This window comes from Montipora foliosa, chromosome 12, assembly GCF_036669935.1.
Source record: "Montipora foliosa isolate CH-2021 chromosome 12, ASM3666993v2, whole genome shotgun sequence".
Taxonomy (NCBI): domain Eukaryota; kingdom Metazoa; phylum Cnidaria; class Anthozoa; order Scleractinia; family Acroporidae; genus Montipora; species Montipora foliosa.
Window position 1 is genome coordinate 5803204 of NC_090880.1, and position 27378 is coordinate 5830581.

At 42.5% G+C, this 27378-nt stretch overlaps 3 protein-coding genes and 1 pseudogene across 3 annotated transcripts; 1 reads left to right on the top strand and 3 right to left on the bottom strand.

The window, feature by feature from the left end:
- Positions 1-1106: 1106 nt before the first annotated feature.
- Positions 1107-3319, bottom strand: LOC137979158 (ryncolin-2-like). Its single transcript, XM_068826356.1, has 3 exons — positions 3054-3319; positions 2271-2651; positions 1107-1626 (listed from the first exon to the last, which is right to left on the bottom strand). Exons 1-3 carry the CDS (start codon positions 3280-3282, stop codon positions 1367-1369), a joined length of 870 nt encoding a protein of 289 aa, XP_068682457.1. The 5' UTR covers positions 3283-3319; the 3' UTR covers positions 1107-1366.
- A 6808-nt stretch (positions 3320-10127) lies between these two features.
- LOC137980602 (uncharacterized) lies at positions 10128-11345 on the bottom strand. Its single transcript, XM_068828057.1, has 2 exons — positions 11327-11345; positions 10128-10567 (listed from the first exon to the last, which is right to left on the bottom strand). The coding sequence occupies exons 1-2, from the start codon at positions 11343-11345 to the stop codon at positions 10128-10130; spliced, it is 459 nt and encodes a 152-aa protein (XP_068684158.1).
- Positions 11346-13557: 2212 nt separating this feature from the next.
- On the bottom strand, positions 13558-17286 carry LOC137980603 (uncharacterized). Its single transcript, XM_068828058.1, has 3 exons — positions 15222-17286; positions 15049-15053; positions 13558-14884 (listed from the first exon to the last, which is right to left on the bottom strand). The coding sequence occupies exons 1-3, from the start codon at positions 17174-17176 to the stop codon at positions 13845-13847; spliced, it is 3000 nt and encodes a 999-aa protein (XP_068684159.1). The 5' UTR covers positions 17177-17286; the 3' UTR covers positions 13558-13844.
- A 4335-nt stretch (positions 17287-21621) lies between these two features.
- LOC137980604 (L-2-hydroxyglutarate dehydrogenase, mitochondrial-like) lies at positions 21622-26831 on the top strand (annotated as a pseudogene).
- Positions 26832-27378: the final 547 nt, after the last annotated feature.

Genomic DNA, 27378 nt, shown 5'->3' on the forward strand with positions numbered 1-27378 from the left:
AATGATAGAAGTGAACTTCGCACTTATCTGGACAGTTTGATCAAATTTTCCGGATCAGTGCGAAGATCACTTCTATCTTTTGTCTATAAGCCGCAATTGAACTTATATACCTTTCTTTCATAGTAATGGTGCATTGTACGTTTAACAAGTTCATATGATGGTTGCCTGCCAACAGGCAAATTCAAAGGTACAAATTGGAGCGTCAGGCAGAATTTGAACCGAATCTCTTTTGTTATGCTGTACTCATGAAGCTACAAAAAATGGATCTCGGCTCCCCATTCAAAGTCATGTGATAAATGTGGTACAGCAACTTCTGACGGTAGACTGAGTTCCTTCAAATCAGTCGGCGGCCCGGTCAATTGAGGCGGTCGTGTTTTGTCACGCAAACCCATAAAATTACCGAGGGAGGCTTGGGAAGAAGACTCCTCTTCCCAAGTCTCCCTCGAGCATTTTGTGTTTGTGTGACAAAACAAGTCCGCCTCAGAAAAGCCGGCTGCTCGACTGATTTAAAGGACTGCTTGCAGTCTAATCTGATTCTTGAGTCCGACCCAGAAACCATCATATCCCTTTGGCACAGTCATAATACATAATTACCATCAATAGTTGCCATATCAGTTTCTGTAACCGCCTTTTAACTTGAAAAAAATTAAACATAGTGCTTGTTTCGTGTAAGTGAATAATAATGATAAATTCGAGATATTTACCCAGGAAGCTCCACTCACCCGGAAATCGTTTTCATCCGGATCGAATTGGAATTAAGTTAGGAATATTAGGGAAGTGAAGTGAGGCAGTTGCAAATTTTAGCCGCAAGTGTTATAGTCACCCAGTTACCAATGGCGAGCAAATATCAGGGGTACAAGTTCCTTTTAACTAGACAATTGCAGATTTTAGTGTCATCTAAAGTAAAGGGGTAACTTAATATCTTTCAATATTCTCTTTTATGAAATTGTTGCTGCTTGGGGTTTTTCTGTGGAAAGGGCTTCTGAGAGCAAAAAGGCAGTGAATTGTTGAGAGAAGGCAATTTACTTTCCTTTCTTGAAAAATAAAAGGGTGAAAACTATCAAACAGACAACGAAAAAAGAAGAACATTTATCATTGGTCACCACTAGCAAACTTTATTAAAGCATCCCCAGTTGCTTACAGCTTCGGTAAAACTAAGCAAGTTCAGATATATCTAAATCTACCAGATGATAACGTGCGCGGTATGCTACTAATATGAAATCGCAAGAAATCTCTTGTTGTGAAACCTATTGAGTGTTTCACATGGTTGTGCGAGTTAAGCAGTTCAGTTCATTGATGAGCAATAAGATCAATCCCTGGTTACCAATTGATAGCAATAGGCATGTGATACAACTGCCACAGAGTCTTAAAAGTTCTGTGGACGTATCTTCATCTCAGACCGCTTGACAGAGTAGGCGCTGTTTTTCCAGTGATACCAGGTCATTCCACTTGTATCGACCTTTCCATTAAGATAAAGACCATTGAGGTTGGAGTAGTGACAATTGTTGTACCACCAGGCACCTTTATAGATTGACGCACAGTTGCCTGAACTGTTACGATCATTATCGCGATCCTTGGTGGTAAACGCTTGGCCGCGGTGATAGCCAAGGGAATCACGTGCAGTGCCTAAATGAAAAAAAAAAAACGAATTAAGCAATCAAAATAAGAGAATTTTTAAACTCTTTCAAATGCTAAAAAGTCTTATCACGCACTTGAAATTAATTGTTTCTGTTTCTAACTACTTGCCGTAAAAATCGATGTAATGTGTTTATTACCACTTGTCAGAAATGCGGATAACCAGCTTTTTCGGTTAAGCTGTTTTTTTTTTCCCGAACTCACTGGCTTACAATTTGTTTTGGCAATGAAAGCAAAATAAAACTCTCTGAGATCTGTTAATCACTCACAAGGAAAACGGATTAAGTAATCAATAGAAAACTGGAATTCTTAACTTTTTTTAAAATGCTAAAAATCCTTAAAAAACAAATGATATTGTTTCTTGTTTCTAACTACTTGCCATGAAATCGGTGTAATGCGTTTATCACCTCGAGTAAAATGTTAACCAGTTTTTTCAGTAATTAAAAGCTGTGTTGTTTTTTTTTTGGTTACTGACTGGCTTACAATTTGAATTGTCACTGAAAGCAAAATGAATTTCTCTGAGATCCGAGGAGAATTTGTATCAGTTGGAGACAGACTGCAACTAGTTTTATATGAGAAAGTGTTTCTATCTCAGTTAACACGGGGTTGTTAATTGATCACCAGAGTTCGCAAACCTGAATATTTCCCCAAACTCAGCTGGTATTTTGCTCGCTCGCTTGCCACTGTAACTGAACTGTACTCAGCAAATGCTGTATTTCCATGATTGTCTTCCAAGTCCAGGCGAAGTTTATTGCTGCTGTTTGCAGTCAAGCGGTGAATCTTGTCCAGTCCAAGCCAAAACTCTCCACTCAGATTACCAAAGCCTCGTTTGTAAGCGTCCCACGCGCGGAAGAAACCTAAGGAGCCGTCTTGTCTTTTTTGAAAGACCGTCCACCCTCCGCCAGCCGTTTTGTGATCACAGTACACTTCAAATTCTCCCAAACCATCGGGATCGATTTTGTACACACCACTGATCTTTTCGCCAGAATTGTAAACATTGGCGCAGTTCTTGTAGACTGAAAATTACACAAGCGGGATTAATTTCTGTCAATCAGTTAAGTTTTTGTGATATCCTTACAAAGTTTTCTGGGGTGGAAGTGGAATAACTGGATCTCTCTTTGTTCCATATTCATTTTCCGTATTCGTTATTCTTTAACAAAAACCATGAAATTCTTTATTCCGAATGTTCGAACGCTAAATATTCCTTATTCATTTTCTCCTATAAATGACTGTAGATGGACGTCATAGAGGAATATACCATACAGAGCTGGCAGATGCTTGTTACAAGGAATTAAAAATTAAAGCAATTTAGCGACCTTCATTTAAGTGCTTTCTGCGAAGAAACCCGGCCATGCTTTCAAAAACTTCAACCCCTGATTTCTGAGAAGTAAGAGTATTTAAAATGGAGAATTGCAAACCTTTGTCATAAGAGCCGCCAGTTTCGTTTCTTTTCAGCGCAGCGATTGCTTCTTTGATCTCAATGAGTTGCTGCTCGATTTTTTTACAGCAGTGTGGTCCGGCGTAGAAGTTGTTATTCATGTTGTACTGGGGTTTACTTATCTCTGGGTTTTTTGTTGGTTGCACCGAAGTATTGGGAAATGTCCCAACAAAAATCCCGGTAAAAAGCAGAGCTAACTGGAATGTCATTATGCACTGATGCTTTCAGGAAACTCTTGTATGAAATGGAAGCAAAAACTGCTAGTATAAAATGATTTCTAAGACTTAATTCTTCTCCATTTCATTTACTCTTTCCAAACCAGATTTTTCTTGTCTCTTAGCCCAGTCTATTTTGGGAGTGCTGAATCATCGACTCCTTTCAATCAAATAACAACACATTGTAGTGACAGCAGCCTAGTTTTTTTTTGGACAAGCAGAAGACAATTTCACGAGGCAGTAGACAAGTCTCCTTTGACGAGAAAATATTTTCCGGCTCAAAATTTTATGATAAGATTTATCCAGTAAAAGAACATGGGCACCCAACGAATAATTTCGGTAATTGTCTGTTCGGAAGGAAGGTGCACGTGGGTTAGCATTTTCGACTATTGAACTCAGACTTTCGAGGTGCACTAAGATTTTGGACATTTTTTCTTAACAGTTTTTCTAGATATTTTATAATTGTAGTGAAGAGTCTGAAGAGTGCGTAGAAATTTCGAAACCACATTGAAGAACGCTTAAATTTTACTGAGCTGAGAGTCAACTCAGTGAAGATTTATAACTTTTATCATTTTGGCCAGAGTTTGTTTGAGAATCATACTTTAAGCAAACGTCCCCTTAAATTTTCGGGAAAAACGGATGACACGTTGTTGATCAGACCTGTTACGATTGCTCGGACTTTCGGAGGCAAAAAAGCCGCGAAGTAATCATTACAGACCTGAAGCTTCCCTAAAAACATCCGAACAGATAAATCACTACAGACCTGAAGCTCCCCTAAAAACATTCGAACAGATAAACAATTTGTAGGACTGCTACGAACTCGCTAAACGAGCTCTAAAAGCATAGTGGAAACTATGTCAGTTAAATAGGTAATTCTGACAAATTTTAAGAAAACCGGCCGTTGGGTGCCCCTGAAAGAAACCCTCGTACGGATGGAATAATCAATTTGTGTTTGTGTTATTCTTATCTTTGATGAGTATCCTTCTTCGCAATAAACTTGTTTGTCAGAGATATTAGAAAAGGCTTCTCGCTCACAGCAAACGTCGAGCTACGATTTGCTGTTGACCAAAATAAAATGAAAAAACGCAATTGATATCAGGTTATTTTATATAGTGACAAATAAAGCCATGGACCAATTACTGACAAAAATAGGGAAATGAGGCCGCGGCGCATAATTGAGATGATTTTTATGGTTTTATGACAAATAGGAGCCTGACATGTTTGCAGTTGAAGCTTGCCTTCATTTGCTCGGTTTTTGGAGAGCTTTGTTGGCCTTTCGAAAGAGTCGAACATTTGACAAACTGAAATAATTAACATTTTTGACCAGAGTGAAGTGTGAAGAGATGTTCGGGCCAGATATTTATCTCCGCTTTTTATTTTCTTTTTGCGAGGGATGAATAGAAGATAAGCTTGAATGTGGTGTCTTTCACCGACCCCTAGTCCATGGACAACCTCGATGGACAGGTCTATTGATTACTAAATTGGACTTGTGATGGATTGCCTAGTAAGTGGTCGAGCACAAAGACCAGTCAAACGATGCTAAACACAAAAAACAAACAGCTAACGTAGAGCACAAATTTACATTATGCCAAAGATGAAAGAAACGTGTTTGATCTTTGCTCAGGGCTTGTCTGTTATCTACAAATTTGGAGAGGGAGAGAGAGAGAGAGAAAGAGAGAAGCGATGGAACAATAGAATTTTCAAGCTTTCGTGACAAGTAGCAGTTTCATTTAACGCAATGCTGATGTTCTCTGTTGACTCCTGACAACAAACACGCCAAAAACAAATAAAGACTAAGCCGGAAGTATTAAAGGAGAACGAATCGACAACAACTTGAATTGAAGAGATTTCTCAACCACTCGCAACCTATATTCGCAAGAGACAGTATGTGACAAACCATGAGTGTAGGACTTGTTTTCGTTGATATAGGCGTCGCCCCAGTTGGGAAAATTGGACATCATGATTAAGTGATTAATTTTTTTAGGATTGTTCGGCCCATAATTATTCAAGGTCGTTCGGTTGTCAATATAGAGTTTTGTTTTTCGTTTTCAATCGAGTACAGAATAAGTTCAACGTTAAGCATTTTCCAGAAGAATCATAATTTCGTTTAGTTTGTTTCTAATAGTTTCGCTCTTCATGTCTTCGAGTAGTTTCATGTAAAAAGTTAAGTCTAGAGATAAAAGCATGCTTTTAATAAGTTATGACGTCTTCTCAATAACCTATCGCCCACAACACAAATTACACAACACATGGAGAACGCAACGAGCGGAACCTCTAATGTTAAAGTGGTACTACGACCAAAAAAACAATTCTTTTTTTTCTTTGGATTTCAAAACTATGTTAACTAAACACTAACTGATCCAAGTTTTAAGTTCTGATTTTAAAGAGACACCTGTTTATTTTAACTGGAATTTTCTTATTTATTGGTCCGCCATTACTAACTTTAAAATCTTGAGAGAGCTGCGTCGAGGAGAACATGACGTCAAAGACTCACTAGTTTAAGAATGCAATGCGTGTGTACGCGGCCGAATTAATATGCAGCACGGGAGTTTCGGGCTTTCAGACTTTTAAACCCGTGTTTTGCATATGTAATAAATTGCGTTTACACGCTGAAATTTTAAGCTAGTAAGTAAATGACGTCATTTTCTCTAGATCCAACCCTCTGAAGTCCAATCGGCCAGTTTTGAACGTGAGTAATGGCGGACCGTGAAATCCAGAACTTACACTCAAAATAAACAGCCTTTGGATAAAACTCAAAGCTCAAAATTTTGCCAGTTAGGTGTTAAGCAAACACGATTTCAGAATCTGAAGAAAAAAAGGAAATGATTTTTTGATCATAGTACCACTTTAACGACTCGATTCTACTCCCCCTGTGCGATTTCCTGTTGCATTTCAAATTATTTTGGAAAAAAAAAAGAGCAAAAGGACGTACTGTATTTTGCGAAACGAAACGAAGCAAAGCAAAATGAAGAAATAATACTACTTAAAATCACGGAATTCAAGCCTGTACAGTGCACGTAGGATCTCTGTTTGTAACAGGGACTTTAAGATACTCCGCCCACGGAGTTCGGACTACGGACTGGAGGTGTTTGGGACTGGAACGAGATACTGGGCTCTCCCCTGAGCCACTGTCGCGAGCTCATGACGGACATGACGATAGTCCTAGGCCGGTGTATCTTAAAGTCCCTAATAAGTACGGGGACGAGCTATTCAAAGTAAACAATATACGAGTCAGAGTTTCGCGAAACGAGCCCATAGTGGGCCTTGGAAACATGTTAATTGTGTGTTTGTTCTCGTAATTGCTCTTCTTAACTGTACCTGACCGCTGTAATGATTTCGAAGCAAGAACGGTTAGAGGAGAGGCTGCAACAGTTCCATTTTTACAAAACAGCACAACGCATAATCTTTTGACCTTTGGTATCGTGCAACACACGTCACCAAACATGTACGAAATGGGTAGCGGTTAGGCGGTGTTTTAAATTAAAGCTATGATTCACAAGTTAAAAGCAAAACCATTTGTACACAATTTATTTAGGTAGTCCATAGTAGCCCGTTTTGGTAATCCATGGACCTATGGCATGGTAGGCCATTGGCAAAGGGTCAATGAAATCTACCTCGTCGACATCCATTCGTCATGGCTGACGGTGGTGCAGCAAGGCTGGATCAGGTCCGAGGCGGCCGCTGCCATCTCCGGGAGTGGCTGTAGAGCCCCACGCGCGAGTGACAGTCCCTGCCGCAGTTGGCGCAGGAGAAGGATGATGCCGCTTGGCTGGTGTTCTTGTTCTTCCTTCTGTTTGTTTTCACATGCTGCGCTTCAGCTTGGGTGCGCTTTGCTTCTTTGACCCCGTTTCGCACTACCCCCCTACACTTCCCTCGGTCATCAGCCATGTTCTTGAAGCTGTTTGGGTCAATGCTTGCAAGCTTCAAGTCACGCTTGCAAATGTCTTTGAAGCGCAGATAGGGGCGTCCTGTTCGTCGTGTACCTTCAGCCAACTCTCCATACAGAATGTCTTTGGGGATTCGCCCCGGGTCCATTCTCTTCACGTGGCCAAGCCATCGCAGACGTCTTTGACTGAGAAGACCGAACATGCTGGGGATGCCTGCACAATCAAGGCTCTCAGTATTTGTCACTCTATCTTACCACTTGATGTTCAGTATGCGCCTGGAGCAGCGGAGGTGGAAGCTGTTCAGTCTCTTCTCCTGTCTGGCATCTGTCGTCTAGGCTTCACTATCGTACAGGAGGGTGCCGAGGACACACGCCTGGTACGCTCCGTAGGCGTGTCAAGACCACTCGGCCGAATGCTTTGCCGACAATACTGAGTAGGGAGATGCCCCAATAGCTATTGCAATCACTCCTATCCCCCTTGTTCTTGTATATGGTGACGATGTTGGGGTACATAGCCCAGTTCCCAGGAGAGGCACAGGAGTTGATGGAGTGGCTCGAGTAGTACTGCCTTCCCTGTTTTCAGAATCTCGGCTGGGATGCCATGTGCACCTGGAGACTTCCCAGAAGTGAGGCTGTCAATGGCTTTGCTGAGCTCTTCCAGCGTTGGCGGTTCGTAGAGCTCGACCATTACAGGCAGGTCTGGGATGGCGTCCAGGGCGGCGTCGGTCACCACGTTCTGTATCGCGTACAGTTCCAGGTAGTGCGCTACCCAGCGCTCCAGCTGTTTCCCCTGGTTTGTGATGACCTCGCCAGACTTGCTTTTCAATGGGGCTGTTTTTGTTGCAGTAGGGCCCACTGCCTCATTGATACCCTCGTACAACCCCTGTAATTGGAAACTTGCCAATGTGACTCACATCCCTAAAGAATCTCCTTTAACGAGCTGCAATCAACTACGACCCATTTCTCTGACAAATATCATAACTAGACTCTTTGAAAAGTTAATACTCAAGTTCGAGCTGTTTGACGTCCTCACGTCATTCATAGAACCTGATCAATTCGCCTACAAAGAAGATTCTAACACCACAATGGCGCTTGTGAAGTCCCCACATTATTGGCTGAAATGGTTAGACAGGAACGCAGACTTTGTACGGGTATTGTCATTCAACTTTAGCAACGCATTCGATACTGTTCCTCATAACATCCTCTTTGACAAGCTTAAGGCAACTGATATAAACCCCTATGTGATCAACTGGATCCTTGACTTTTTGAATCAAAGAAAACAGAGGGTCGGGGTTGATAGAATAACGACAGAGTTCGTAGACATCAGTAGAGGCGTGTCTCAAGAAACTGTCCTTGGCCCTATCTTGTTCTCCTTGATGGTTAAAGACATACAACTAGCTGACCCTAGAAGAAACCTTATGTTGAAGTTTGCGGACGACATTACCATCAGCATCCCTGTAAGCAAAGACAGCACTGACGCGAAAATTAATGAAGTTAACAGCATGAAACATTGGGTTGCCAGCAATAGAATGTCATTAAACCTTTCAAAAAAGTGGGAAATGCTGATATACGGGAGGACTACCAAGCCCAACCTACAATTGGTACCTGGCATTGAGCGTAAGAGCTGGCTCAAGTTGCTTGGTATTGTATTTCAAGAAAACCCTTGCTGCTGGGACCTCTATGTCGATAAACGTATAGCCAAGGCAAGGAGTCGCCTATATATATTGAGGGTTTGCAAGTTTTACGGTTATTCTCAAGATCAACTAAATAAGTTATTTGACTCCCTCATCTTATCCTTATTTGTGTATGGCCTAGAGGTCTGCCTGCTAACCACGAAAGACCATCCTCTTCAAGATTTGTTGCCGCCAAAGAGGCCAAGAATGTTAAGGAAAAGGGGTCACGAATTCCAACTCCCCCAGATAAGAACCGAAAGATACAAAAACTCGTTTATGAACAGATGTCTTTTTAAATTTGTGTAGTTAAGTTCTATCATGTTTGATTGTCCCTCTTTATGTCTTATTGTATCCTAAGCTTACTGTAGTTTAAATTTATTTATTTCTCATAATTTCCATCATGACTCTTTCTTTATATCTTATTGTAAATTTTAATCGTATCTATAATTCATAATTTCGATTGCAAAGACCCATTTCTGTTGAGTCTGATTGTTTGCAATAAATATTGATTGATTGACTTTGCCAATGTCCGCGGCCAGTTGGATGTTGCTGCACAAGTTGAGCCAGTAATCGTTGGTACAGCGGCAGGTGGCCTGCTGACCAGTATTGCGTGCAGTGCGAAGGTTGTTGAGGGTGCTGGAGGTGGGGTTGTTCTTGTACTCGAGTAGAGCCTTCCTCTTGGCTTCAGTGAGGGGTTCCAATTCTTCCCAGCTTGCTTCGTACCAATCGGCACTCTTTCGCTCACGTTTTCCTTAGGCGGATTTAGCAGAGTTGTAGATGGCATCACGGATGATGGACCATTTGGATTCCACAGTGTCATCTTAAGGAGGTTTTTCCAAGGCCTCGCTGAGGTTACTGAGGAACAGCTCGGTCTTTTTGCTGTGTCCTATACATCAGGTGTCGATCCTTGGTTTGCCTTTGGTCTTTGAGTGGTGGATCTTTTTGGGGATGAGTTTCACTTTGCTGGCGATAAGGGAGTTGTCTGTGTCACAGTCTGCACTATGGTAGCTGCGACTGTGTAGAACACAGTTCAGGTCTTTGCGTCTGGTGATGATGAGGTCAAGTTGGTGCCAGTGTTTTGATCTGGGGTGTCTCCAGTCTGATGGTCTTTGCCAGCAAAGAAGGTGTTGTTGAAACAAAGTCCGCGGAGGCAGCACATATCCAAAAGCATCTGGCCGTTTTCATTCATTTTTCCAGTGCCATGAGAGCCAAGGCAAGATGGCCAAGAATTGTGGTCTGCACCTACTCTATCATTGAAATCTCCCAGGAGGAAAAGTCTCTCAGTGCTTGGTGCTGTTTACTGCCTCATCCAGAACCTCGTAGAATGCATCTATGGCCTCAGGGCTGGAACAAAGTGTGGGAGCGTAGACACTGAAAATGGTAACTGGACCAGTTGGTGTTGAAATGCGGAGGCTGATGATTCTTTCCGTCCCTTCACTAGTTGGCTCGACAGTGGGCTGCCGAGGTTCGCCAGTTGGTCTGCCTTGCCAGAAAAAGGTGTAGTTCGCTTCCTTCATAAATCCACTGTCAGGAAGCCGTGTCTCCTGGAGGCAGGCGATGTCAATGCTTAACCGCTGGAGCTCGCGGTCAATGACAGCAGTCTTGCGAGCGTCATTCAACTGTTGAAGGTCATTGGTGGCTCCAGGACGCACGGTCCGCACCTTCCAGCCGGCGATGCGAAGAGCTGGAGTCTTCGTTGTTGATGGATTTCTTCTTTTGTCTGGTGCGGAGTTTTACTGCCTGCTTGTCAAAGATGATTCCTCTAAAGCGCTACGCACCCAGTTGAGCTGGCAGGCAATGGCGGGATGACACCTTACTGGGTGGGGGCTGCCCAGCCTGAGGCGGGCGGTAGTCATCCAATGAGATGCGATGAACTCTCCCACTGTCGAAAGTGGCCCCTGGCACTCTTTTCCTACGCCAGTTGGATGAGTTTATAACCAGTAACTGCCACTTCCCGTGTTGTGTCGAAGCCTTGTGCCGACGACGCTGGAGTGATCTCTCCAGATTTGTTGTAGAGTCTGGGCGGATTTATTAAGGAAAGATTCTGGGCTGCACGGGCTGTCAGAACCACCCTCTCGGCCTTGCTGACTTTATCCAACGGAGAGGAACACCAATACAGCTGGATCAGCTTGGCTGCAGATTTTCTGTCTGGGTTGTCTCCCGTAGCCTTTGGCACTCCTGGAACTGACCACAAAGCAGTGGATGGGGGTGGGGGAGGGGGGAGAACGCCCTTGTAGATTCTGCCTGAGCACTAAGTGTACCCAGTTACCAGGTGTCGCCGCATGGAGGCACTACAATAGGACTTGTTGGGGAGAGGCTATGTACTGACAACGGGTCGAGTAACAAATGGGCTGCTTCCCCGGCACCCCACTACAAGCAGCAAGCTGCAGGCAGCGGAAGCGAGTCAGCCGAGGCGGCTGGAAGTGAGAGGTGACAAGCACACAGACACTGTGCAACCACACTAGGCACAACCACCTACCATTGGACACCCTAGCCATCTGTAAAATGCTCCTTTTGGCCCAAAACTCTGCTCATTAATTGAACTCTCCAAGTTATGGGCGGCGGAAATAGAATTAAGGTCAAATTTTGTACAAGCAAAATGCTCACGGAAAAATGTCGTATGGAGGAAAAACAATATGTAGTATTTTCCGACGAGGAGTTGATATGTTTTGAACGAGGCCATAAACGCGAGGCAGAGCCACGTTAGCTTTTCTTTGAATTCACACTACCTGCACTTAAATTACCTCTTTTGACAAAAAGGAGTCCGAGATAAGATAATGAAAGAAAAAAAAACCTGCTCGCTTGAAGGGAAAATTCTCCGTGAAGACGCGACTCTTGCATTTTGAGGTTAGTTTGGTTTACAAAAAAGGGCGATCTTGAGAAATATGATCATATATGATCCATTTCATATATCATTTCATCGTTGATTCACTCCTCATGGGAACATTAGAACCCACAAATGACCAGCTCCCAACGTCAGTGGCTTCATAGCTCAGTTGGTTAGAGCGTCGCAACGGTATCACGAGGTCACGGGTTCAAACCCCGTTGAAGTCCTGAAATTTTTAGGCTTCTTTACGCAATTGCAAAAATTGCGTTCATAACTGCGAGGATCATAGGTTCACTTGATTTGATATCCGTTGTTCATATATGATCCATTTCCTATGTCATCTCATCATGGATATTAAAGTCACCGGTTATAAGTAAGAGTTCCTTGCATAACAGCAGAGTCTCCAGGTATTCAGGAAACTCTGACAGAAATACACTAATCGGAACTCAATGATCGTCTGAACAAGGTGGTCTGTATATGACTATAACCCGCAAATTATAAGAAGATGCCTTCACGAGCCACTCTGAATACTCAAAAGATCCATGCTCGATGACTCCAGAGTTAATCATAGAGGCATCATACGAGTCACGGTAAAGTAGCCCAATATCACCGCCACGGCGATCTGATCTTTCGTGAACAAGAATACTGTAACCATCAGGAAAGGAAAGGAAAGAAACTTTATTTAAGTGTCTAGTCGTTCTAGCGCTGAAGCACTAATTGGGGACACTGTAAATTGAAATTAACAATTAACACAAATCGAGTCAAATGTTTTCATTAAGGACATTAAGGACATTAAGTTTCATTAAGGACATATTTATTTCGGAAAGCACTGGGTAACATCGACTGAAACCAAGGCCAGAACTTGACGGTACGTACTTCCGGTCATTTTCGAGACGTTACGTTAATTTTCTTCATGTCATAAATTATCCCAGGTTGGGTCCTGTTGTTAGCGAATTGATCCTGTTCGAGTATAAAGAAAATTAAAAAAAAGAAAAAAACAGAGAGTTAATTATAAAAAGTTCCACTTTGTGAGCGGGCACGCAATTCGCGGCAAATGTCAACATTGGCTGCAAATTCTAAAATTTTATAAGTGGGAAATTACTGATACGCGATGTAAAGGCAACCGTACAAATGGAGGAGGAGAAATCAAGCAATACACCGTGGGCTTCTCCTTTTTGCAGTCAATTTTGATCATTATTCCGGGTATGTAAAAGATGAAGTGAGTGCTGTAGAGCTTATTAAGGCGCATGAAATTGCGACAACCACGCGTTTTACAGTATTCAAACAGACAGGAGGATTTTCAAGCACCGGTAAGGATTTTATAGAAATTAACTTATTTCAGTTTTTCCCGCGATTGAGTGTTCAGTTCAGAGCGAGCGGGAACGAATTTATCATTTTTCAAGACTCCGCTGACATGTCGATGGCTCACCAGGTTTAGGTCGATGTTATCTGGTGCTTTCCACATATTTCAGCCTTAACAGCAGAATCCTTTGGTGTAAGCCAATGTTCTGTCAGGGCCATCAAGTCGACATTGTGATCGCATATGTAATCATAGATTACAGTTGTTTTATTCCTGACCGAGCGAGCATTAAGATTACAAAGTACCATTTGTTTTTGCAGGTTGATGGTTCCAGCCACGTGACTTATTTTGATCAGGTTATCGGTGTTACTCCAAGTGCTATGGTGTTTAAAAATGCGCCGTGAAGCAGCCATAGTAGAAATAATCGCGTTTATTATGTTGCTCATTGAAGTAATTGTTCCGGTGCTGCGGTTCCATTGTCTATGGATAGTACAGCGTTAGACACTGTCCGCAAGTCTCACAGGACCCGGGTTAAGCTTATACACAAGATCACCGATAAGATGCGCGTGGAATGATGCATTCTGCCCTTATCTACAGAATTATTGAACCCATAACCAAGAGGAATAACATGACAAGGCAAGATCTTGAGTTATTGGTTATGGGTCGGTAAACGACAACATACCGTGTTTAATGCTTACAAATAAATGCTTTACACAATACTGAGCAAAAATGATAGAATTTCCAATTTTTGGAGGAGAGTCAGGGAGGCCAGAAAAAACCTAACTGTAAAACCTCTTAGAGGAAATGTAGGAAATCTGGGTCAGGCCGAGACTACTTCTCGTCCCCTGACAGGACTGTTCATAATGCTCTTTATAAGTTCAACGACTTGGACACTTTGAGAAGATCATCTTTTGAATATTTGATGTAGCGCCTTTTCGAATATGAGCAGCGCCAACCGGCGTGCCTGTCAATCAGGTCACAGTCTAATGAACGGCAACCCAAGTTCGATGCTGCACCAGATTTCAGGCTGTGCATGATTAACTGCTGTATGTTAACGGCAAATGGCGATACGTGGGTCTTGAACTCCTCACGAATAGTAGTAGTAGAAATTCCTTTCGTGGAATGAAAGCGCTCCGTCTTTTTTGATTTGACGATTCTCCTAATTAAAGGCGTCTCCGAGCTGGAACCAGATAAATGAACAAGGAGCTTTCCAGTCGTTGTGACAGGACAAGTGACCTTCCCCGACTTGGCGATGTAAACTGTGTGGCCTTCTCTATACTGGTCGTTTTTTCGCTTCCTGACGGAAATTGCCATATGGTCGTCGACAATAGATATATCCTCAACTTTTAACGAATGCAGCTCGTCGACACGTAAAAACCCTGCGTAGCCGAGGAGTAGGATGACCAGAAATCGAAGATGTCTAAGGGATGAGCTGGACGCGTAATTCACGCAAAGTGTCTCTACAAGTTCCAAGGAGATTGGCTCCTTGGGATTCACCGGCCGTCCAAGCTTTCTTTTCGCGCCCTCCAGAGTGGATTGCACGACTGGGTGGTCCGTCGGTGAATTCAAGCCGGCTGTGCGATGCGCCCATCTAATAGCATAGACAGCTGACTCAAGAGCCGAAGATCCGGTGCCCTTTTCAACGCATGAAAGAAACATCTTCGTCAGAAACAGAGCAACATGTAGGGGCTTGGCAGGTATCTCAGGGATGTGCAGAGTGGATGATGACCACGCGCACCACGTTTTCCAGCTTGAAGCATACTTGGAAAGCTTTGAACTTGCCTTTGAGGACTTCTGAAGATTTTTCAGCTCTTTGACTAGAACAACCATTTCAGGATCCTCCAACTCCCTGGCGTCGGAGCAGATCCCTTTACTGAATATATCTGTAAAGTACTGAAACAAGAACACACCTCACGTGAGTAAATGGATCCGCACCGCCCTCAACTGCGCGGGTTATTACAATGCGCATACATAAGGAGGCCGAAGGTGGCTAAAATTACGGACACCCGCGCGTAATTTGCGAGAGAGCCGCGAAAGGGGAAACCAAGTTATTAACATCGCCTAAACGGCTAACGTTGCCTAAAAGGCTTACAGCATAAATGACTTACATTGCCTAAATGGCTTACGTAGCCTAATTGGCTTACATAGCCTAAATGGCTTACATAGCCTAAATGGCTTTTGCATAAGTAATTAGTAACGACAAAACGCGCAAACGTGCCTTAGCAACAACAAACGATTCAGATAAACTCGAGCCGTAATGCTAAAATTCTAAACGCTGGGCAGCCAACAAAAACAGACTGCCTCCTCTTGTACAGGATCGCTTGCCCTGGGCCTTCCAACAAGAGATCTTTTATCCTTGGTAGCGGCACAACCTCTTTCACGAAGGGCTTGAAGGAACTGGAATCGGCGTGCAGAAACGGCCAGAAAAAAGCTGATGGCCATTCAGGAATGATCAGTGTCCCAGTGCCACGACAGGATTCGAGATGGCGGACGCACTTCACTATTAAGTTTGCTGGAGGGCATAACCAGTTATTGTGACCGGACCAATCTAGGGTAAGCGCGTCAACGCCACAGCTACCAGGTGATGCGTATTTGGTGTTGAAGAGAGGTAGCTGGAGATTGTAGTGGGAAGAGAAGCGATCCACTGTGTGTGGACCAAACCGAGCATCTAGCATGTGGAAGACAGATGGATGAACAGACCAATCATCAGGATCGATAAAGCGGCTTAGCACGTCTGCTCTATCGTTGAGCGAACGGGGAATCCACTGAGCCTCGAGAGTAATACCCTGTCTGAAACATAGCTGGAAAACGTCCATAGCAAAGCTTTGTAGATGGGGCTTTGTACTTCCAACTGTAATGACGCGGGCTGCGCATTGGCTGTCGGTCTTGATAACTACTCTAGATGACTTAAGCTTTTCTTCGTAAGACATTAAAACGTAAAGGACTGCTTTCACCTCGCGGAACGTAGAACTCTTTGAAGCGTCTTCGCGTAGCCACATGCCACGTACGGCAGGCTCAGACAAACTGGTCGAATATCCGCCGAATGCGAAGTCGCTGGCATCGGTGTAAATGACTGTGGGCGAGGTTGAGCATGGAGGTCTGATAGCGAAACCGTTGAAGCTGTCAATATTGAACAACCAAAACCTCAGCTCCTCTAAGAGTGCCGGTGACAGCGTTAGGCGTTGGTCCCAGCCTCCGATCCTTGACTCGATGGCATAGTACATCTGTCTCGTGCATAGTCGAGCAATGGGTCCCACGGCTAAACTGATGGAGATAACTGAACCTGCAATCCTTGCCAGTTGCCGGATGGTTATGTATTTGTCACTGACAGCGCCATCGAGAAGGGATTTCAGCTTGGCTAACTTCTTATCTGGTACTCTATATTGCATAGCGATGGTATCGATTACAAGGCCGAGCCACTCTCCGACTTGCCTAGGCTCCCAATTAGATTTTTCTTCGTTAGTCACGAGGCCAGACAACCTGAGCTCCTTTCTTTGGATGGTACTTGCAGCCATGGCGGAGATGAAGTCCGGCTGACTAGTAAAACCGTCGTCTAAGTAAGCAAAGGACAGGTGGCCCATAGAGCGCCAGCGCTTAACTAAGGGTCTCATAAGCTTAGTAAAACAATGAAAAGCCGAGCTTAGACCGAATGGTAGAACTGAAAAGCAGAAATATCTGGGTTTACCGTTAATTATCCACGAAAATCCTAAATACTTTTGGTGATCTGCAAAGATGTCGACATGATGATAACCTGACTTAAGATCCCAGGTAAAAAACCAATGATTCTCTTCCAGAACTTGGGATAGAGATCTAAGATCTTCGTACTTAAATTTTACTTTAGAAACAAATGCGTTTACATGGCGTAGGTCGATAACGAGACGGAGCTTCTTGCCCTCCGCCACGGTTAGAGGATTGACACAATATGGAGGAAATTCGTGCTCAATAATACAATTATTGCAAAGAAGCTCTTCAATAGCTTTGACAACAAACTCGGGGTGCTTAAAAGCAGATCTATTATTCTTGAGAAAGCAAGGAGTTGGATACTCACTAAAAGGTAACCTATAACCCTCCCTGATCATGCTGGTCGCAAATTGCGAGACATCTAACACAGACTCCCAAAACTCGTAATGAGACTTCAAACGACCTTTAACACTGCCACCGCTACCCTCACCCACTTTCCGTAAGCAGGCGATTGTGTACATGTCGAAAAACTCTAAAGCATACTCAACTTTATGATCGCCGTCATCTAGTCATTTAGCCGTTGAGCTAGAGGAGGCCTGGGCGCTATCCCTAGACTTGCAGCTCACGCTGAGGTGGCCATATTCTCCACACTAAAAACAAAATCGATAAGAAGCCGTCAAGATATTGGCACTATCCGTTGCAGCCCTAGAGATCGTAAAATAAACCTTTCAGGCTATGACTAACTTATACAAAGATTGAAAAGCTGACTTTTCGAGCGTTAGCCCTTCATCAGAGCGCTAATGTGAAAATTGAACGCTGATGATAATTGAACATTTTTAAACTATAAATGACGAGAAAGCAAATCAGCAGCAGAAAATAAAAGATGAACAAAGATAAAAAATTAAGTGAAGGTGTCGTTCCTAGCGTTCGACCCGAAGGAAGAACCACTACAATGCACACCCTATTTATATCAAATAGCTCGTATGCAAATACGAGTACTATCAATTCATCGGGGACATGAATTGTGCAGGAATGCACAAACAGATTCTTAACGAAACGTGCAGAAAACAAATATCTGCTAAACTGCGTACCGCAGATATTTTTATAGTGGTGTTAGGGTAGTATGAACATGGACGTTTGCATCTCTTAATCTGTGGCAATCCAAAGAATAAGTGGAACGGTCTCTTAAATAGATCGGTATAAATGCACTTAATGAACCATGGAATGCTTCGCATACTGTACTTCTCTGTTAATGAGGCTCCTTTGTTCCATGTGCAAATTTCGGTAGTAAAGATTCTAGGGCCAAGCAAAGCTTGAGATTGAAAAGCAGGACTTTCCCACTTACAAAGACATTGTACCTACTCAAAACTCGACAACACACCGCTCCATAAGCTTAGATAACGGTAGTGTCCACTATAATAATAAGTCAAGAAACTGTAGGCAAGAAACAGGACCAAACACTCGGAGGTCGACTTTGCGTGGCCACCCTTCATTAGCGTAATTAGCGCTAAGGGAAAAGAAGAAGAAGCCACCGAGGTAGTCGAGAGGCCAGTTCCACTCCTAAAGAAGCTGATACAAGGCTTATTCATGCAACCCATTAATTTCACTTTCCAGAAGTATAGCTGCTAGGCTGAAACAAGTTATGTTAATGAGTTCTTACACAGATTGTTCTGTGTCAAGAAGAAAAGTTTCATCTGCTCGAGCAGTCACCACCATGTACTGACTGCTTTTTAAGCATGGTTTCCCTGCGAACTTCACTGCGGCACTACAACCTTCAAAATTCTCTTCATTCATCGATTTGGGGTACTGTCAGGAAAACAATAGGCTCTGTGTTGATTGTAAGGGCAGTGAACCACTGCCTACTGCTTTTCCCGGAGTTGCTGTCTTGCTCATGCGCAAGATCATCTCACCTTTCTTCCTGCAGCTTTTGAAGTGCTCAGACATGCGCACATTATTAGAGGTATTAGATAGAATCGACATCAGAATTCTATCGAAGAGGCTGTATCAAACAACAGGAGAAGTTAATAACCTAGAAGTCACGGTCTGCGAGAGGATTCATCTCATCAGTTTACGATATTATCTATTTATAAGACAGCTTCTTCTAGATTTTAGAAACATTTTGGCGTTGCATTCAGTGCCCGATTCATGATTCTGCATTTAGCAGATGCAATCTGGTCGCAAACCAATCAGAGGCGTTGCGGTCATCAGACCTAATTTCATTGTCCATTGAGCATTTGGTTGGAGCCCTATTTTAAATTTAGATATGACCGTAAACTGGTTGACCAAGGCTGAACAAGAGAGATTGAGACTTGTGGGTCAGTGTATGCTTCTAACGAAAGTGATGAGGACACTGAATTATACGTACGAGGTGACACTGATGTAAAGTTTTGTTCTTTTCGGCCGGCTTCCTGTCAACTTTAATTCTTCGTTTTACCTTTCACAAACATTGTATCCTTCCTCAGTGGCATAAAATTTCATAACTCATAATTGAATAATTTTCACTGGTTACTATAGACACCCTTTGAAAGCTATACTTTCTTCCATCGAGACTTGTCGAGATGTAACTCGTAAAGCAGCCTTTACTATATATATGACAGCTGAGATATGAGTAAGTTGTAGTTAATGTGACTATTCGGTTATCACTAGTCTTCTTCGTAAATTGTTTTGCTTTGTCGTGGAAACGAGTGACATCCTTTGACCACGTGGACATTTGCTAATATGTAGATTTAGCCAAGCCTAGAGAGCTCCCTGGTTATTTATTCTTACTGCCTGTAGGGTTAGTGAAAATAAAAGGTTTCGAATTATCCGCGTTTTGATGTTTGAGGATCCTAATGATGTAGTTGACACCTGGTACAAAATATTTAATGGCATTATTGATGAGCATCTCCCTTTGAAATAAAAGAGAGTAAAGCGCAAAGTTCAGCCAAAATGGTTCAACGCTGAGATCCTAAACGGGATAAAGGCTAGGGACAAACTTCTCAAGAAAGCCAGAAAGAGCCAGGCAGTAAGAGATTGGAATGCATGTAAACAAGCAAAAAACAGTGTGACTCATGATATCAAGGTTACAAAACAATCGTATTTTAAGGGTAAATTTAACGAAAATAAGAATAATTCCAGAAAACTCTGGAACCTTATCAAGTGTCTATCAAATGATGAAAAAAGCGCTGAAAGTGGAATATCTTGGATAAACAAAGTATTGCCGAGATCTCAAATTTGGTTTTCGTTGATAAACCAAAGAAACTAGTTGCGGCACTTGGGCCTGATTCTCCAACTGGCCTCTCAACAATAACAACTCATAGACAGGGCATTGGGTCATTTGACCTCCCGACAATAACACAGAGGTGGGTTGTAGAATTATTGCTTTCTATCCCAACCCATAAACCCACCGGAGATGATGGCGTTAGTGCCAAATAACTCAGGATCGCTGCACCTGCAATATCACCATCGCTGTCAAAGCTACTGAACCTCTGCCTGTCTACCAAGACCTTCCCAGCTGCATGGAAGGTTGCAAAAGTTACCCCTGTTTTCAAAGAAAATGGCAGTAGGAATGATAAGAACAACTACAGACCGATTTCTGTGCTTCCTATTCTCTCTAAAATATTAGAAAAACACATATGTGAATGCTTGTGCAATTTCCTTAAGGAGAACAATCTGTTTCATCATCTCCAGTCTGGCTTTAGAAAATCCCACTCAACTGAAACTGCACTTATTCGTTTGGTTGACCAGTTGCTGTTTAACCTTGAAAATGGTCTTTCTCAGTATCGACTAGCCGCCTCTGGAATATGTTGCCTCCCCATATTAAAAACCAGTCTACTCTTTCAAGTTTTAAAAAATTAATTTTTAAACATTTTATGGACAGTTATAACGAAATGGACCATTTTATCATTTAATTTTCAACCTGTTGGTCTTGACCCAATGTATCTCATCTTTTTCATATTTTTTACTTTTCATGTTGTCATTGCATGTTTTGAACCTTCTTATATTTTATCTTTTTTCTGCATATATTTATGAGAGGTCCACTAGTTTTTCAGTGATTACTGCTGTGTGGTACCCTCTATAAATAAAGTTGATTATTATTATTATTATTATTATTATTATTATTATTATTATTATTATTATTATTATTATTATTATAACAAGCACACCCTCAGCGATCGAATGGAAAAGGAAAAAAGCCACATCAGAGTCAACTGTCAATAGCCAGCGAATAGGAATCACGCAAAAATTAGAAGCCATGAAAAAATTTTTTGTCAGTTCAAGGTCAAAAAGAGTTTTACTGATGTACTATATTCCACGAAATAGCAGCGTTGACACTGATTAAAAGAGTTTTTTAAAAAATTGCGATCACTCCGGTGACCTTCATCAGTTATGTATGCAAATATGACTAACGATGCCTATTCAATTGCGTAGAGAAGCCTGAAAAAAAAAAAAATTCCAGCTCCCAACGTCAGTGGCTTCATAGCTCAGTTGGTTAGAGCGTCGCACCGGAATCGCGAAGTCACAGGTTCAAACCCCGTTCAAGTCCTAAAATTTTCAGGCTTCTCTGCAACTTCAATAATTCCGTTCATAACTGCGAGGATCATAGCTTCACTTGATTTCATATCCTCAGTTCATATATGATCCATTTCATATACCATTTCATCATTGATTCATTCTTCACAGGAACATTAGAATCCACAAATGACCAGCTCCCAACGTCAGTGGCTTCATAGCTCAGTTGTTTAGAGCGTCGCACCGGAATCGCGAGGTCACGGGTTCAAACCCCGTTGAAGTCCTGAATTTTTCAATCTTCTCTACGCTTCTGGAGCGCCAGCAAGCATTTCACTCTGGTGATGCTCAGTTGTGGCGCGTTTATAGACGTAAGGTACAGTCAGAGATTAAATCAAGGAAGAGGAAATTTTATGAGGAAAAAGTACGAAACGCACGGTAAGATGATGTTCGCCGGTGGTGGCGAACTGTCAATGTCATGTCGGGAAGAAATTATGGCCAGTCCTGCTTTAACCTCGAGCGCGACGGCGTTGCATTGTTAGAAGGCGAACTTGCTGAGTCTTTAAATCAGTATTTCGCAACCGTAGCTGCTGCTATTCCACCACTTGATACGTCATGCGTCCCATCATTTTTACCATCTGTTGAGGAAGTGCCTATTGTACATTCCCATGTGGTTTGCAAAAAGCTTTTGCATGTAAAAACAAATAAGGCTATGGGGTCTGACAGCATTCCGCCTCGGATAATTAAAGAATTTGCCTACGAACTGACCGAGCCTGTCACAAAGATCTTTAACACATCGCTTACTACCGGTGAAGTTCCCATTTTGTGGATATGTGAGAGCGACACTCGACCTATCTCTTTAACCCCTATTTTGTCTAAGGTCTTGAAAGATTTTGTGGTCTCTTGGATGATCGAGGATGTTGGCGAGCATATTGATAGTCTTCAATTTGGTAGTCTGAAAGAATCTTCCACCACTTACTGTCTACTCGATCTCATTCACAACTAGCTTTCTGAGCTTGATAATCCTGGTTGTTATTTGAGAACCTGCTTCCTTGATTTTAGCAAGGCGTTTGACAGGATCGACCATACCATCGTTATTAGGAAGCTAATTGACTTAAGGGTGCGTCGCTCTATGATACCATGGATCTGCAGTTTCCTAACAGATCAGTGGCAATGTGTCAAACTAGGGCAGACCATCTCCAATTGGCTCCCAGTACGTGCCGGTGTCCCTCAAGGGACCAAACTGGGTCTTATACTTTTTGTAATAATGATTAACGATTTGAAATAGGCTTCCCCGCGTTGCTCATACTGGAAGTATGTAGATGACATCACTATATCAGAATTTGCGGCGGCACGCGGGGTGTCAATTTTGCAATCTGAACTTGACAACATCAGCATTTGGGCTGATACAAAAAATATGGTTCTTAACACCAAAAAAGGGCCAGGAGATGCCATAGACACTAAGGCCCTTGAGTCAGTCAATGCTCATAAAGTATTGGGCGTTACAATTCAAAGTAATCTCAAATGGGGTTGTAGCTAAGGTGTGAAAGAGACTGCATATTCTTCGTGTCCTCAAACGCGGCGGAGTACCACCTGCCGACCTACTTAAGGTTTATTTTGCGCTCATTAGGTCTGTCCTTGAATATTGTTTTTCTGTGTAGCATAATGCCCTCCCCGTCAAACTATCAGATAGCATCGAGCGAGTGCAGAAACGGGCGCTGCGCATCATCTTTCCTGCACTGCTCTACCAAGAGGCCTTAGCTACTACCTGGTGTGTATCACTTCACACAAGGAGAATGGAGTTGTGTAGCAAATTATTTACAAAGATAAATGAGCCCGAGTCCCGTCTTCGCCATCTTGTTCCACCGACTCGGTCGCAGGCGCACGGCCGCTCCCTTTGCAACATAAACAGACCATCCCTTATAAGTTGCCAAACTAAACGCTTTAAACGAAGCGGCATGTAATTTAGGAACTTATGGGAATTTAATGTGTAACTTGATATATATTTCTAGCTTCTAGTTAATTACCTAATTTATTGTATTTTATCCTCTCATTATTGTAAGCCCCAGTCCATTTTGAACACGATGTAATTAGTTTTATCTTTGTAAAATAATTTTGCAATTCGCTTATTTCTAAGCGCGACGATTTTTTTTAATAAACCAAACAAAACCAAACCAAACAATTGCAATAATTGCGTTCATAACTGCGAGGATTATAGCTTCACTTGAGACCTTATTCATAAATGAAGGTCAATGTATAATTCTTTTGTCCAAGTGCAAATTAGCCTACCAAGCCTCAATACCATACAGTGAATTGAAAAGAATTTTTGCTCTAAAATGAGGCTTGGTAGGCTAATTTTCACTTGGACAAAAGAATTATAAATGTAACCGCCATTTATGAATAAGGTCTATGGGTTACCATATTTTCTTAACTATGGTGCTCCGCATGCGCGTGCCTTCGGTGCGCGCGGAGCTCCGCTATTAAGGTGATTCCCTAGAATTAGAACTTGTCTTAGATTTCTAATAAAACTTCGCACACTGTTGTAACATGTCGAAGAAATGCCAAAAATTTAGTAAAAAAAGGAGGGTCACCGTGTTCGTTTCCATGGTACGAGCCACTTTGACAATTGCCGCGCATCGCCAATGTTGGGCAAATATAGCTCGACTTTATAAATGTAAATCCCTGGTATAACGCAGATGCTGGTGTCATTCCATGGTTAATTCGCGTACGAACCTGAAAAGTGTATTTGAATTCCTTTGTGAGTACTTAACGCTCTAGAGTAGATTTAACTTGAGTGTGGGCTGTTCCACTCGTAACGCCTCTTTCCGTACATTTTTATGAAATTGCCAAAACAATGGCCATAGAATTTTGCTAATTTTTTTATTACTTCATGAAGACACCGTCCTGAACAAAAACATCAAATAAAACTAGGTGCCACAGTACTCGTTCAGGAGAAAATAATCATTCCTTGACGGATTAAGCTTGGCGTGAATGAAAATCCGCCATTTTATCAATGTGCGTGAGCGTCAATGACGCACGAAATTATGCGCAGTAGGGTTGCACAATAGAAAACCAGGGAATCACCTTAAGCTTCTTATTTGAAACGGTTATTACAAATCAAATTAAACTAAAGGAAGCAGACATTTAAGACTTGCCCCTCTGTTTGGTACCAAATGGTCTTTCAAGGTCCTGGTCCTTAGACTAAACATTATACTAGCTTCTGTTACCAAGGAATCTCCTGAAGTGAAAATTACTTACATTTTTTCTCCTCACGCTAGGTTCCAGAACCTAACATCCCTTTTTTTGGGGTCCATTTCACCCCGCGTATTGATGGCAGCGTGTGGCTTGGACCCAATGCAGTATTGGCATTCGCAAGGGAAGAATACAAACTTACAGATGTAAACTTCTCAGACCTGATAGATGAATTGGGATACCGGTATGTTGCTTTGCCGAAAGGCCATCTTTGTGTTGAATTATACTCGTACATCATACATTATTTGACTGACATAATTTCCGACTCTGTCCCAGACCTCTTGCACATGAAAGGAAACGTTGTTGGAAATGAGGCTGCCTCATTCTAACGAAACATAAATTCAGTTTAAGTAACAGTGGTCACGAGGAGGACTCGAATGTCTTTTTGTTGACGCTTTTAGCGGGCTACGGAAGCTCATGTTGCAGTATTTTACGTTTGGAGTTGGGGAATATTACAGAGGAATTTTCATATCAACTTAAGTCAAGAAACTACAAAGATATATTCCTAGTCTTAAAGTCCAGGATGTAGAGAGGTAAGAGAAACTTACAAAAGCTGTTTGCGAAGAGTATTGGATGACATTCCCGGTTGTGTGGATTTGCGTTGCAACGTGCACGCGAGGGAAAGATGCAAACTCACAGAACCGCGCACCGGTGGCTCGGTTGAGCACCGGGCTGTCACGCGGGAGGTCGTGAGTCCATCTTCGGCCGGATCAACACTCAGGGTCTTTAAATAACTGAGGAAAAAGTGGTGCCTTTGTAAATAAATCTGCAAATTGTTAGACTTTCAAGTCTTCTCAGTTAAGGAGGTCCCGTCTCACAGCCTTTGTTCATTAACTCTGTGGGACGTTAAAGATCGCACACACTATTCAAAAAGAGTAGGGGACAGTGTTCCCGGTGTTGTGGTCTGACCTTTCCAGCATGTGGTCGGCTTGGCAGGATTAGCTTGAAGGGCTTCTGTGTGAATGAGAACACAACTGCGTATAACAGCAAGAAGTCAGGTTACTTAGCCAAGTGCTGGAGTAAAGAATAAAGAATAAAGAATCAATGGGAGATGTGCTCTGTATTTTACTCTAACAACCGAAATTGGGATCTCGATTAAAAGTGCGCATGCCAACTCGCTCTTCGCCAGTGGACACCAGGGTAGCGCAAACACTTTTCTGCAGAAGACAGTGGTGTCCTGACAGAATTCTTGTTTAAAAGTGGGTTGTCTTATAGAACTTCGCAATGAGATTCACATTACTTGGTGTAAGCGTCACAAAGTAACAAAGTGACCCTCTACCCCTAACTATAACCTTACACACCTGGACTGCTGCCAATTTCCGCCAGGCACTACGATCGTTAACGTCGTCCTTCCATGATTCAAGGACCTCGCTTAAGCGGCTGAAGAATGCCCTTTATCTTTTCTTTCAAAGAGAGAAAAGGTCGACCTTGATTTGTCGAACCGCACGGTCAATGTCATACCTTTTTCGCCGGTAAACATTGTTTTTTTTTTTTTGGGGGGGGGGGGGGGGGTTGTTGTGAATACATAGTTGACTCTTAGACTTAATGGGTCACTTAGCGACTCTTATCAAAGTCTGAGCGCGTCAAATTAGCGGTGAGGCGCACATCCTGAGCTGGTTCTCCAGGGTGTCCGCTGATTTTCAGAAATGCTCCACAATATAAGCATCACTTACTTGCCCAGAAATGCATACACCTTATTGAATGGTTTAACATATAATACGCGCGGATATTCTGGGAGTTGAATAGTACAAGCGACGAACAAAATGTGCCCAGGTATTCTATGTTAAACTTTTCAATAAGGGATTTATTATTCCTAGTTAGTATTTTCTAGTATTTTGGCTTCTTCCTGCGTCGACTGAGAATCGTATGGATTGCATAACAAGGCGCGTGCGAATGACGAAATCAACACAAACGAAACCATTTGACTGGAAAAACGAAATGGTGGGTAATTAGAGGCGACGAAAAGCTAAATTATTGGGATTTGCATCGTGTTGAAAACAATAACTCCCGTTACTTCCGTATTTGCTCTGTTACTGGTCAACCACGGACACTACAGTGTATTACCGTCTCATATTTTGCGCGTTCTCTTCGCCAAGTATGGTAACATGGCGTATTAATGGCCTAATGAAAGCAATAAACGCCTATCATAGCGGTAATTTGCGGGCAAAATTGAGTGCCCTACTCAGACATTGTTTGGCTCTATTTACTTACGATTCCACATGTTTTTATCAACCAATCAGGGGCCCTGCAAATGTTCGTGCACAGGCCATGGATCTTGAAGGGAATTTAATGGAAGACTTTGTGTTCGACGGAGGTGCAGGGGACATCGGAAGCCGAGTGCTGCATGTCAGAAATGCTCCATCTCCCGGGGCAACCTCGTCTTTGGCCATTGCTAAAATGGTTGCCGAGAAGGTCCAGGAGCGGTTTGATCTTTAGCATCAATGAAGATAGCACATTTTTACTGATGCATCTTCGAATTTTCGCGGTTGTGCTACATTAGTCAGCAAATTGATCTTCATTCTCGTTCCACTTCAACCATAAAAACACGAATAACGCCTAAGGACGTTGCAATGAAGGTGTAATGAAGGTTTCTGCACAAGGATAGGGATTTTAAGTCTACAAGCTGAATAGGAAGTCCGCCATTTTGAACGCAGAGCGGGATTAGCGCGAGATATAGGCCCCCTCCCCTACTACATGTGTAAATGGATCGAATTGAAATTTGAGCAGACTGTCCTGATAAGTGCGAAGATTACTTCTATCTTTCTTCTATAAGCCGCACTTTAACTAATATACCTTTCTCTCATAGTGATGGCGTATTGTACCCTTGACAAGTTCATATGATGGTTGCCTGGCAACAGGCAAAGGCAAAGGTACAAATTGGAGCGCCATGCAGAATTCGAACCGAACCTCTTTCGTTTTGCTCTACTCATGAAGTTACAAGATTTGGATCTCGGTTCCCCATTCAAAGTCATTTGATAAATGG

Coding starts and splice junctions, on each gene's coding strand:
- LOC137979158 (XM_068826356.1), bottom strand. CDS start 3,282: ATGACATTCCAGTTAGCTCTGCTTTTTACCGGGATTTTTGTTGGGACA. Junction 2,652..3,053: donor TGGCGGCTCTTATGACAAAG/GTTTGCAATTCT, acceptor TGTAATTTTCAG/TCTACAAGAACTGCGCCAAT. Junction 1,627..2,270: donor GAGTTTGGGGAAATATTCAG/GTTTGCGAACTC, acceptor TTTTTCATTTAG/GCACTGCACGTGATTCCCTT.
- LOC137980603 (XM_068828058.1), bottom strand. CDS start 17,176: ATGTACACAATCGCCTGCTTACGGAAAGTGGGTGAGGGTAGCGGTGGC.